Source organism: Myodes glareolus, chromosome 26 (assembly GCF_982192425.1).
Source record: "Myodes glareolus chromosome 26, mMyoGla1.1, whole genome shotgun sequence".
Classification (NCBI taxonomy): Eukaryota; Metazoa; Chordata; class Mammalia; order Rodentia; family Cricetidae; genus Myodes; species Myodes glareolus.
In genome coordinates this window covers 36,995,737-37,008,935 of record NC_142051.1, presented here as the reverse complement: position 1 = coordinate 37,008,935, position 13,199 = coordinate 36,995,737, and the positions used below count along the sequence as shown (strand labels likewise).

The following is a 13,199-nucleotide window of genomic DNA, read 5'->3' as shown; positions in this document are numbered from 1 at the left end:
AAGGGAGACAATGAGAGAAAGGTCTTAACTGGGGAGAAAGGATAATACAGAGGAAGAAAAAGGCAGGGATTAAATAACACTAAAGATGTTTGAAAAGGTCATAGCAAATCATATTATTTTATGTTTACCTAAATTTACATAAATATATATATGTACACACACACACACACACACACGCATGCACGCACGCACACCAAATGAAGTCATGCCACTTTAGGTGGTAAAAAAGCCAGACTTTTTATAAATTCATACAAGTTTTCCCATACTTTTTATTCATACAAGTTTATGAAGTTATATGCTCCTAATACAAAACACAAGACTCATAGCCCAGTATTTCTCAACCTGTGAGTAGCAACCCCTTTAGGGATGAACAACCCTTTCACTGGGGTCACCCCAGACCATTGGAAAACACTGTTCCCATCACGATTCATTACAGTAGCAATGAAAATAATTTTATGGTTGGAGGTCACCAGCACATGAGGAACTGTATTAAAGGGTCACAGCATTCAAAAGGTTAGGAACCACTGGTCTAGACCACCCAAACAAAACCTCCGTACTAAGCAGAAGAAACTTCCTTTTGATCATTTATCAGAAAAGTCCAAAAGACCCCCAAAACAATATAGGCTTGCACCATTGCCCATGAATGCCTTCTCAACTTGAAGGTACGAAGCTTCATATTTTTGTCACAGGACTTGAGGAATCAAGCTGGTACGGACAGGAGCTGGAAGGCTCCTCACTGAGGACTTATTCTCAGAGTACTGCAACATGGGAGAAGAGTAACCCACAGTCCCACCCAGCGGTAAGCCTGTGAACCATAATACTCATGAACCTGGCAGAACATCACAACTTCTGTCTTGGGGGTAAAACAGAAGTCAACTAATTGGGCTGAAGGCCCAGTCAACAGGAGGGAACTCATGCCTAATACTGAAAACTTGGCTAAGAACTCATGGCTGGAGAAGTCAGAGATACTGGAAGAGACTTATTACTGCCATGCTCTTAAATTAATATATCTTGCAACTGTACTCAGAAGCTTCAGATACTCCATCTTAATCATTCGCAACTTTCTACCAAGCTAGAAAGTGAGCCAAGAGGAAATAAGGCTCCAATGGCAGCTGACCCTCCAGTCAGTCCACTCTGTGAACCGAAGTCCCAGAATCATACCTTTTCAACCATAAACTGAGAAAGCATACTAACTAGTAGTAAAGGTTGTATGCAGGGAATGCAGCCACTCAGTGACCTCTGCGTGGGAAACAGCAAATGGTAGCAAGTCCTCTATGTTGGCAATACGACTCCAGCAAAATACAGGAAGCAGACGTATGTGAATACACAGGGCCATATCTAATTTGTATGTAAAAAGCCAGGCTTTTGAAAAATTCATACAAGTTTTTTCATATTTTTTATTCATACAAGTTTATGAATATGTTATGCATATTCACATTATTCTAGTTCCTTACAAAGATGTATGTCGGACCAAGGTGTGATTGTTTACAGTAGCTCCACAGCCTGAAGGCTTAGGCTTTAGATGATCAAAACACAAATAAAGAGAAAACACAGAGATAAAACATAGTTGGTTTTTACAGCAATATTAATATTCTAAAGAACCTATCTGTGAAAACTAAAAGCATTAATTCTCATCCATAAAACCTGGAAAGCACTGTCATCTCGAAAGGATTCGTTGTTCAGCAATTCTAATTCTCACACTGGCTTTGTTAGAAACACCCAGACATTTAAATGCTGTCACGAACAAGCCACACACTGCACATGGGCATACCCAGTCCCGGCCAACACTGCACTCTTACCTCCTAGCCTGTTCTTACTCCTTCCCTCCACCAAATCCATTATGTACCTTCCTGCTTATTTCTGTCATCTCCTCCACATGAAACACCCTTTCTCCCAGAGTTAGATCAGCCTCTTAAAAGCTCAGTAATTTCTAAATATGTTCAGACAGCCACATGTTTATTGAGCGTCTTTACCCAGGTAAGGTGCAAAGCTGGGCATGGCTGCAGACAAAGACGTAAGCTGTGTCCCCATTATAATGTACACATGTGGAGACCTAATTCTAACAAACCAGAGAGCAGCAACTGGAGCCGCTCTGTCACACTGTCACAGCAAAACCCAACTCTCCCTTTCTATGGTCCCGCCTGTATTCCTGATTTTCTCAACTCTTCTAAACCACTCCCCCAACTCACACTTGTGTTTATAGCTCCCTTATTCCTCACACACATGGACCTCAAAAGGTGCTATTTGCCTGTCCAATTAAGTATCCTTTAAATTTTCCTAAAGTAGCACATATTATTAAAATAACAATTTAAAAAAAAACCCTTCCAGCAACAAAGATCTCTTGTCTTTTACCTAATACTAGTTGTGGCCAAAGCGGTGAGAATAAAAAGCCCGGTATAAAGAGCACACACCACTACCTCTCATCCCTCTGAGACTAAACACAACATATCTACCTTAAAAGATCTACCTTACTGGAATCATCTCTAAAAATTTTCAAGACTGTCAGCCAAAGAGTGGATTCATTAGGACATTTCTTATGCCTTTAAGAAAAAAGTTAAACAATTTTTTGACCAAGGAAAATATCGAATTGACTAATTTTTCTTTTTAAAAGTTTCCCTAAAGATTTCTGGACTTACCTGAAATGTATGAGTAAGCTTTGATTTTTTTTAACTACTACATGCTTAAAAAAAACTTTTTCTCCCCCAAATTTACGTGACTCTATCTAAATAAAATAATGTCCTATACATGACATATGCATGTGTGTACCTGTCTTTACGGACAACAGTTTGAACTGCACAACACTTCTGTAACAGAAATGCCATGAAAAGATTAAAATCCTAGTCTTAAGACTGTATTATTAGCAAATAGTTACATTTTGTTATAGATAAAGTTAGAGTATCAAAAGATCAAATATTTAACTATATAAGTAAATTCATAAGCATTCTAGTATATATTAGCTTACTTTATCTTTGTCAAACACTGTCATTAAAAATTAGCTAGACATCTTCAAACAAGATAAATAAATTTTTAAATGTTAGAAATTTAAACTTATTTTATGTAAAGTAATTCAAAATATAATTAATCAGCTTAAATTTAGAAAAAAAGATACCATACCTGATTACTTCCATGGCCAAAAGGTGTGCTGGATGTATTCGTGGTTATGCTGTGCAAAACAATCTCACCACTGAGAGACCCAGAAGCAATGTAGCAATCATTCCAATTGTAGGCCACACAAGTGACTTCAGCTTTATGATCCTGAAGGAAACGAATACAGGAACAGCAGCCATTAGCCCCACATTCTGATGAACAGAAAAGAGCACAGCTGTCAATCAACACCTGCGCTAACAGTTTCCTTCAATACAACACTACTGAGCTGATTGGGAAACCACACAATCCAAATGGAGTCTCCTCAGAAGACAGTGTTCAGGGCCATGTTACATGTCCACGGACTCTGAAACAATAAACATTCTAGAAGGGTAACTTACTTAATGTTCACCTTAGAGAACTGACTTCCACTGACAGACAACCTTAATTTGAAGTTAAATGTTTGCTCGAGTATCACTGTTCAACTAAAGGTGCTGAAATTAGTACCAAAACAGTAGAAAGAACAAACGCTAACTAAACAGTGGCATCAAGGGGTCAAAGGGAGAAAACAGGTATCACTGTCAAATGCACAGAGAGAGAAACATAAAATTAAGTCCAACCTTACAGGACGAGAGTGGGGAGTGGCAGTACACACTTGGAATCCCAGCGCTGAGAAGGTCCATGAGCTCAAGACTAGCCTGTACTACGTAGAGCTCTAGGCTAGCCTGAGCTATATAGCAAGGTCTTATTTCAAATGACAAATAAGCAAATAAACAAAAGAAGAGGTGAGTTATGGAGAGAGGAAGGAAACCAGACATGAACAAGTGGGAGAAAGACAAAGAAACATCTGAGCCATCAGACAGCAGCTGCTCCCACTGGCTGAGCACTTTCTCAGCTGGGACTAATAGGCCATCCAGTCACTCTGTAAAAATCCTAAAATCAATGTCATTTGCCCCACTTACTGATGAGGCTCACAACACAACGAAAATTAGGAGACCAGTGCCATCTTATATATGTGCTAAGAGTCAAACTCCAAAGCCTATGGCCTCCAACACTGCAGACTGCCTACCAAATATGAACAGCATCTACTCTGAGGAAACCAAAAGTTCATGACTTTGAAGAAACTGAGTTCACAAAGAGTGTTCCCAAACATCAAATCAGAGATGTTTAGCAGGAACATGGAACACTGACCTGAAGGATGGGATTTTGTTTTCCTTTTTAGCAATATAGTGTTCTATTTATTATTTATTACTGACATAAATATACTTAACTTGATACAAAATAACTAATGGATTATCAAGACTAGTGTGGCTAGCACACCACACTCACACTACAACTTTATGAAGAAACCCTTCAAACATCCCCTCTCTCCTACCGAACAACAGGTGCCTGTGGAGTATTTTTATGTCCTGTGCACTGTTGTCACAGGGAACTAAGAGTGTGCCATCCAATAGGAGTTCTGCCACTTTGTGAAGGAGCAGCTGTCTCCCTAACTCCAGTTATCAGGAAACATCTGCTATGCACCAACCGCATGCCAGAGAACTGACAGACTGACCAAAGACTCCCCTCCTCTCGGCTCTCGCAGACTCCCTCCTCAGACGAGTCTGTCTAAGCAGTGTGAACTCCGACAGTACACAATGGAAATACTATACACAGAGCAGAGCAGGGTCTGCACTTGCAGAGATCACTCTGAGGCTCACAAAGAGCCAGTTCATTAACAGCTGACTCAGTTTCTCCATCTGCACATGAGAATAATGTTTGCTGCTCTGCAGTTACTAAAAGAAACAGAAGCAGCATTTCCAAGCACAATGGCTGCACAGTAAGAAACCTGACAAAAGCTAACTACTTCATCAGCAGCAACCTGTCCTTTTCCACAGTCAAGAGTCTCCAAAGTTTAGCTCTGCTTAATAATCTTCAGAATTAACTCAATGGTGCTAAGATGTCCAGGACAATGTCTGGAGACGGGATGACAGGAGGGCAGGATTACTCTCACATGGTAACAGGAAGTTCTCTGTGTAGGCAAGGGCGTACGGATATACAACTACTTACAGTTTTCATATTAAATCTTTTTAAACGACAAACTCAAAAATAACTTTGTAGTTCATCTTCTAAATATTAAAAAAGAAAAAAATAGAGTTAAGAAAGTCTTAATCACAGACCTTCCTGATATGAACGTTTATTTCGGAACCTAGAAAAAATTACCTAAGGGAACGTGGACTTCACATAGTGAATTATTTTAATTACTTCATTACCAAGTTTAACTCTGGTTACTAAACTCCAGAACCACACACGCTTTCCCAAAACCACTGATGACAAAACTACACCTCAGAAAAAGAAAAACCCAAGGAAGTAGTTCATTCAAAATAGGAGAAATACTTGAATACGTGAAAAAATAATAATAATAGTAATAATGAAAAGGCAACATGTGTCAGTAATTTCTATGAGGGAAAATTTCAGCTAGATAGACTGCATTCCCCAATAAGTCTCACTTCAATTATAAGGGCAATGTTTGGTAACCATTCTAAAAAGAGTGTGAGCCATTCATTCCATAAACATTTAAAATATATTTGCTTACCTTAAGAGACCGATGAACTCGTTTTGATTTTAAATCCCAAATATTAACAGTGTTATTTAGGCCTCCACTTGCCAAATACATTGATGTGGAATTTAAATCGACACATGTCTGCTTTTGCTAGTTAAACAAACAAACAAACAAATGAAATTAGCTAACAGGTCCCAGAGGTGATGCAGTCTCAGCCAACACAGCAAGCATGACAATGAATGTGCTGAGTTACAAGCAGAGATGCTGATACTCGCAACTAAAAATTTAGTCTCTCATCATCCTTCATGGAGAACCAACAGCTTATTCATCCTACGACATCAAGAAAATCAAAAATTGGTGGTGTTTCCTATGGAGTGCGGTGAGAGGAAGCTCTCCCATCAGGCATGTGCTTAGTGTCTTCCCTGGCTAAGACCTTCTCTAGGATCTCTATAAAATGTCCTAAAATTAATCTCTGCTCAGAAAATGCTAAACATAAGACCTTTAAATAATTTCTAAGCTGGGCTATGGTGGTGCTATGGGCCCAGGACTTACTGACAAGCTGATCTGGTTCAGGTGCTTAAGGAAGGCCCCGGCAGAGCCCTGAGTCCTAAGTGGTCACCATTTAAAGTGGAAGGACATCTTCAGAGCTAGTCTTTTGTTGATGATCCTGCGCTCAGTCAGCAGAGCGTTACATCATGAGGGTTCATAAGGTCAAGTTAACCTAGCGACCTAAGTCACCCATCAACAGGAGGGGAAACTGAAACTAAGGTCTTCTAGGACTCAATATAATGTCACCTAACAGCCTTTCAAGTAAGCATATACATGCCACCTGTTACTGTAGTATTTAAAACTCAGGAGAAAAAATGTGTTAAAACACAAAGAGCCAAGACAAAGAAGTCATTGTCACTTAAGCAAAACATATTTTAAATGGTTTAAAAAGCAAACAACTTACCCCTTCAGCAAGCTCCAAAAGCGGGACGGGTTTACATTTGCAGCTTGACACCACTATTTTGTCTCCGCTAGAAGACGCTGTCACTAGGAAGTTATCTGAATGAAGAGTTAGGGAGCATCCAACAGTGCATGGGCACCCACAGCCCCCAGCTATGGTCATGGGGCAGTCAGGTAAGCCAACGCCGAGACAGGGACACAAATACAGCTGAGACACAGCTTTTACAGTGGTTCCCGCTGCTAATTCTCTTCTTCGGGAGGGCAGGGAGAACCATCCCTTCTGGCCATGCTATCATCTGGAAGCTACTTAGCTCGTGTGAAACACTACTCCCTTCCCAGGGTGGGCCAGAAGGTCTAATTTTATCCTTTCAGAAGTGAGAACCCAGTAAGAGCAGCTCACACAAACAACAACCAGCTCTGTCATGTACAAAGTCAGTTTATGGGACTCATTTATTAAGCCATTACTCAGTCCCGGCTGCAGCTAGACAGCTGGTGTCCACGCCACTCTCCAAGAATGAAGACCAATGTTTTCTCAGGACTGAAGTCACTGTCATAGACGCTTCAAGCAAGAACATATTAAGAAGGAGTATTATGGAGTACAGTAAACACAACTGATTGTGGTTTAAAAAAACTGCTTATGCTATGCAAATTTAAACTTTAAATTAATCTTCACTTAAAATTTTAATTACATTACTCTATATAAATTATACATGAGTAATAAGTAAACACAAAACAGGGTATTTTAAACCAGAATGATTACATGATGTAATCAAGAATAAGAGTTTGATTTTGAAAGTCATAGTGCATTACGATATCTGTACACTTTACATGTATGTGGATGTGTGGACCACACCAACATATCACATTCCGGGTATGGAGGTCAGGGAAGACACTCAGGGAAGTCATTCTCTCCTTCCATCCACCAACCGGGTTCAGCGAATTCAGCTCATCAGGTTCAGCAAGAAGCATCCTCACCCCTAAGCCATCTTGCTGTCTCCAGAATATAGGAACTTTAAACTTTCAACTTTCAGGAAGCAAACTCTATGCATGGAAGTAGTGGGAACTTCTGGATAATCCTTACTATATTATTTGGGACAGTGTACATAATATTCAGATATTTTATGAATAGATCATTTTTGTTGTTGTTTCTGAGACAGTCTCAAATATCTTAAGCTGGCTTCAAAACTCATTTTGTAGCCTAGAATGACCCTGAGATTATGATCCTCCTGCCTTTACCTCCCAAAAGCTAAGATTACATGCATGTACCACCATTTCTGACTTAATGTGGTGCTTACAACCAAACCTAGGGCTTCATTCATGCTAGACAAGTCTCTAGTAACTGAGCATCACTCCAGCCAATGTATTATTTTAAAAAATAAAGTTAATCTATTCTGAGCTCCACTGGGATGAGGCTCACCTAGGTGTGTGTGTGGGGGCAGTCACCTTCTACCCTAAGAATGAGTCTCTGGTAGAGTCAAGGATGGAGGGTCACCGTCTTCTCCCCTAAGAATGAGGTCTCAGATAACAGGTAAGCTGCCATCAACATGAACTGCTCATTAAAAGAGTCCACGTTTCTCTGGTTTGTGGATTCTGGATTTGTGCAGAAATGCACAGAGCTAGGCGCCCACGCCCTTCCCTGCAAGCGCAGGGACAAACTTACTTTTACAGTACGAGTATTTTGCACATCTCTAAACTCAGCAGGCCCTGGTTAAGTGCCGAGCGGAGGTTCCTCTACCAATTGCAGAGCAAGCTGCGCACATCATCTCTAGGGGAAATAAAACAGTTCCCACCCACACAGGGCCACAGTGAGAAGCCACTGCCTCTCTGCTTACATTTCACCCCAAGAACACAGACAGAGAACCACAGGAAGAGGGGAAGTGAGTTTCGAAGTTTTTCTTGTAGTTTTGGGAGTATTAGAGAAGGGTGGAACATCACCTAAAGAAACTAAAAGAACGAACTTCCCTGGCACCTCATATTAAACCTGCTCTTAGATCTTACACGCTGAAACCTAAGTCGCCGAGTCTAGAACTCTGTTCTTCAGTAACAACGGGCATGGAAGAACCACAGCCTCTTTAGGAGTGTGACTGACACAATGCTCTCTGCACACAAATAGGAGTTGCTCCTGAAAGTCACACAGCACAGCACTCCCTCACTGCCACAGCAGCCATTAACACAAGCTCCTGGAAACACTCCCTGAAACCAAGCTAAGGATAAAAAACACAACCTATTTCTTTTCTTAAACAGTCCCAGAAAAAAAAAAATGAAACTATAAACACAATTAAAAACTAAAAATAGAGAGGATCAACTTCATACACTTGCCACTCTCCTTAAAATAGCTTCCACATGACAGGCTGGAGAGTCCTTCACACAAGTTTGATTAATAGAGCATCAAAATAATTGGTTTCACTGCTGCTCCAATGCAAAAATCAAGGGATGATCAAGAGGGAAATTTAATTCAATAAGAAAACTTGTCATTTGTTATGTATGTGCAAGAATAGGCATTTGAGATTAAAAATTCCTAATACATTTGTTCATAAATCAGTCATGTTTTAAAGCTTTGTCAGTTTTCCTTTCATCAGGAAGAAATTAATACTTTGATACTGGTAAAAAGCAGACAATTCTTAACACTTGACGGTAGTTTCAACACAGTATGTGTTCCACAGAAAATGAATTTCTAGCCTACCAATGACATCGAGTATTTTCATATTTTCACATTAAGAAAACTAAGAATGCTTCATCTACAGCAGAGGCCCTCAACTGCAAGGGAGTCCAGCAACCTGAGGCATCTGGACCATCATGACTGGGAGTTACAAGGCATTTCGAGGCTGGGCAGTAGAGGCCAGGAACATTTCCTATGATGCCCAGGAAAGTCCCCACAAGGACCTGTCAGACCAAAATGCTAACGATGTGAGGATGATAAACCCTAGCTGACAAGCTCCCATCACACCCATTCAGAAGCTCACCAATACAGGGAGCATGCCAATCAGGAAAGCGCAGGAAAACTCAACCCATTTTGTCTGTTGGGAAATGATGCTGTTTTCATCACAGACAGAAAAGACAAATCCAAGCATATCATCAGGAAGATACGAATGGAGGACAGCTGGTTTTTTGTTTGTTTTTTAAATTTCCTCCCTCTCTTGCTTCTGCTCCCAAGCGCTCAATGAATTCCGGATCAGATTCACAAATACCCAAATGGAGATACAGAATATAATCCCCAAGTCTCCCCGATGCACTACAAAACTCCTTATTCTGTGTGTTCTATAATAAACTGCACACAATAGAATTCTACTGCCTGTACCTGAAGACTAATATATAGCAAGTTTGAAAGACATAGGCTGCAACCAATTTTTTAAAAATAAAATCAACGGAGAAAATAAGAGCACATGCATATGTAATACTTTTATCTGTATTTTTTAAAATCTACGGTAGCAACACAAAATACTTTTCTTTTTATGGCCCAATACGGCTTCACTAGTCAGTGAAGACTAGCAAAAAGTTGTTAACTTTTTTTTAAAGGATACTATTGCTGCTCCAACATATTGAACTGATTCCATGTGGTGACGTGTGGGGGTTGAATTTATCCACCAATATCATAGACGAAGCATCCCATATTCTAATATCATCGCCTGACGAAGCAAATCTGAGGTTTTCCTCCATGACTGAGCCTATAAAAAGTTTAGAGCAACATAGACAATTACGGGAAAGCAATCTTTAAAAGCCAAAATGAAAATTAATGTTCTATTCCAAACAGCGCACACACGAGAGATCTGAACATTAGACAGATCACACACTCTTAGCTCATCCTGCCAAGAGTCTCCCCCAGCAACCGCAACAAGTTCAACCTCCTCAGCCCACCTCACAGGACAGGTAAACCAGTGCTGATCTCCTTTCTCTCCTGCCTGGGACCACAGAGACCTCAACCACTGGCCTTCTTGTATCTATGCATAAGCCAAGGGCACCCTCACCTTGGTGTCACCTCACCTGCTGCCCCCTTTACCTGGAAAACTGCCCCCAGGCCCCCTAAACCACCCTCCCATCGTTCAGGTCTCAGCTCCAACATCTCTGCCTCTAAAAGGAAGGTTCCCTATCTACTGTGGCGGAAGCAGCCATTCACCAGTTACCCTGTATTCCACCACCCAATTCAATGTTGCTCATGAAACTTCTGCTGTCTTATTTGTCCCCATAACAATGCCTGACTCCTCATATAAGAGATTTTAAACATTCCTGATCCATAAGTGCTCCACAAAAAAAAAGTACCTATGTTCTCATCTTTTAAAATATGTACCTAGAAGTCTCAATCCCATTATCTCAAGTTTTCCAAAGTCTAAAATTAGCAGCATGGTTAAAGAAGCTGTCACTGTCTCCTAATACCAACTCTTTTTTTATTTTGCTTTTTTGTTTTTTGTTTTAAGAGACAGGGTTTCTCTATTGCTTTGGAGCCTGTCCTGGAACTAGCTCTTGTAGACCAGGTTGGCCTCGAACTCAAAAGATCTACCTGCCTCTGCCTCCCGAGTGCTGGGATTAAAAGGCCTGTGCCACCACCGCCCGGCTCTAATATCAACGTTTGATCTCTCACTTTTTATTCAGTGTGATATTCCAACCCATAATTCTAACAAAGTGATGCCACAAGGCAAAGCCAAAGTTGTCCAGAAAGAAATCCAAGGGGCTGCTCCAGGCACTCTGAAGAGCAGAGCAGCAGGTGGTGTGGGAAACAGTGCACTCAGGAGAGAAGAAAGCAGGACATAGACTCCCACCCTCAGTATAGGTGGTACGAGAGTACTGTATTATAGGGCTGGGCCATGGTGGCCCACGCCTTTGATCCCAGCACTCCAGAGGCAAAGGTGGGCAGATCTCTGAGTCTGAGGTCAGCCTGGTCTTCAGAGTGAGTTCCAGGGCAGCCAGGGCTACACAGAGGAAACCCTGTCTCAAAACACAAAACAAACCAACAAATAAAAGAGTATTGTATTATTATCCAATAACAAGCCGTCAACAATACAGCTAGTCCTACTGCCCGTCCCTAAACACTAATATACAGCAATGAATTTCGATGAAGTGGGTTGCAACCAGCTTTTTCTTGTAAGTAAAATCAAGGGAGAAAAACCAGGTACTATTTTTAAATCGGTGATTTAAAAAAAAAAAAATCTATGGTAGCCGCACAGGATATATCTCTTTATAGGTCAACAGAGTTTCACTGATACTTGAATAAGTGGTTACTTTTTTTTAAAGGATACTATTGCTGCTTCAACATATTGAACCGAGTACTCGAGATGTCGTGTTGGCCAATGTCACAGGCCAACAGTGGCCACGGACAGGCCCCCATTTCATCAACAAAGCACCAGACTTATCTCTAACGGGCTCCAGAGGACAAGATAAAACTCTTGAAACAGAAACCGTTCATTCCCGAGAGAAAGGAAATAATTTTTTTGAGAAAATGTTTTAAGAAAAGAAAAATGTTTAACGTTTAGGGAAAGGCTAAAACTGTTAGCCAGAAACTCCCGGGACTGCTGGGTGTGCTGCCGAGATACAGTAGTGCATGGGTGGTTCAGGGGTAGACGTGCCCCTGCCAGGAGCTGCTCAAAACTTGCAGTCACCTGTTGGATTGTAGACAATGTTTCTATCCGCTGACAGAAGCATGTACCCTATGCCCCCACCCCCGTCCCCTAAAAGCAGACTCTTAAGTGCAGTCAACACAACTCCAAGGAGTCGCTACCTTAACCCCACAGAAGGGGCAGCAGCTACGGGACAGGGTGGATCAAAATTCCCAAAAGCTGCCTTAAAGCGACCCGCCCAGGTCGTCTCACGTTTCCCTCGCTTGACTTCTGGGATCTGACAATCGGTCGCTCGGGCAGGGTCCAGCGAAAGACCAGCGACAGCGACCAACTAACTGCACCCTTAGACTGCAAGAGAGAGAGCTCTCCGGGGTCGCACCCCAGGCCCAGGGCGGCTGCGGACCCGAAGGAGAGCAGGCCGCCCGGGGCAGCTCGGCCCGCAACTCTTCGGGCCTGTGACCCCGTCCCGTCCCGTCCCGGGCCACTCTCCGCCGGGAGCGCGCGCTCGCTCGCCCGCCCGCCGCCGCCAAGCGCCGGGCCGTAGTTGACCGACCCTGGGGTCCCCCGACGCGGCCCTGAACCGGGGTGCACACAGTTTCCCCCGTCCGGCGGAAACTCACCTCTCAGGCGTGGGACCACCCGCTCCGCGGCCGCGCTTCCGGCTCCCGCCTGGACTGTTAAACTTGGGCGGCCGGAAGTCCCGCCCCGCGTGACGTCACGGGGAGGCAGAGCCCGGAGCGTCCGCTCAGCGCGTGCTGGCTGAGACCGCAGCACTGGGGCGGTGCTAGGGAAGTTATCCTATCCTGGAGCTCCCGGGCCTTGGGGGCCTGTTTGCCAGGCACCTTGTTAAGCTACCTGGTGTGTGCTAATGGGTTTAGCCCTAGAGGAACAAGAGATCTGTGGCCATACAGGTCCCTTGGCCTGATGGAGTTCACCATTCCAGGGAGCTAGTAGTAACAACTCTATATGTAAATGTCAAGAGCAAGGGAGAGCAGTGGAAAAGACAGGAATGTCGAAGCCAACATGTGCAACTGTCAGGTACTTCAAAAAGGTATCCCAGTTGTCGCAAGGAAGAT

At 42.5% G+C, this 13,199-nt stretch overlaps 1 protein-coding gene across 3 annotated transcripts in view; it reads right to left on the bottom strand.

Moving 5' to 3' along the window:
* Nedd1 (NEDD1 gamma-tubulin ring complex targeting factor) overlaps window positions 1-12,832 on the bottom strand; it is a 34,274-nt gene extending 21,442 nt beyond the window's left edge. For 2 of the 3 annotated variants that reach the window (XR_014999779.2, XM_048418185.3), the window contains exons 1-5: window positions 12,744-12,832; window positions 10,096-10,239; window positions 6,579-6,673; window positions 5,660-5,776; window positions 3,115-3,255 (exon numbers count right to left, since the gene is read on the bottom strand). Coding sequence is in view for 2 of the 3 variants with exons in the window: in XM_048418185.3 (XP_048274142.3) it covers window positions 3,115-3,255; window positions 5,660-5,776; window positions 6,579-6,673; window positions 10,096-10,231 (489 nt within the window). In the remaining variant the exon portion in view is untranslated. Of the gene's footprint in view, window positions 1-3,114; window positions 3,256-5,659; window positions 5,777-6,578; window positions 6,674-10,095; window positions 10,240-12,676; window positions 12,696-12,743 lie in introns of those variants that run through there. The other variant, XM_048418186.3, reaches the window with a different exon arrangement.
* Window positions 12,833-13,199: the final 367 nt, after the last annotated feature.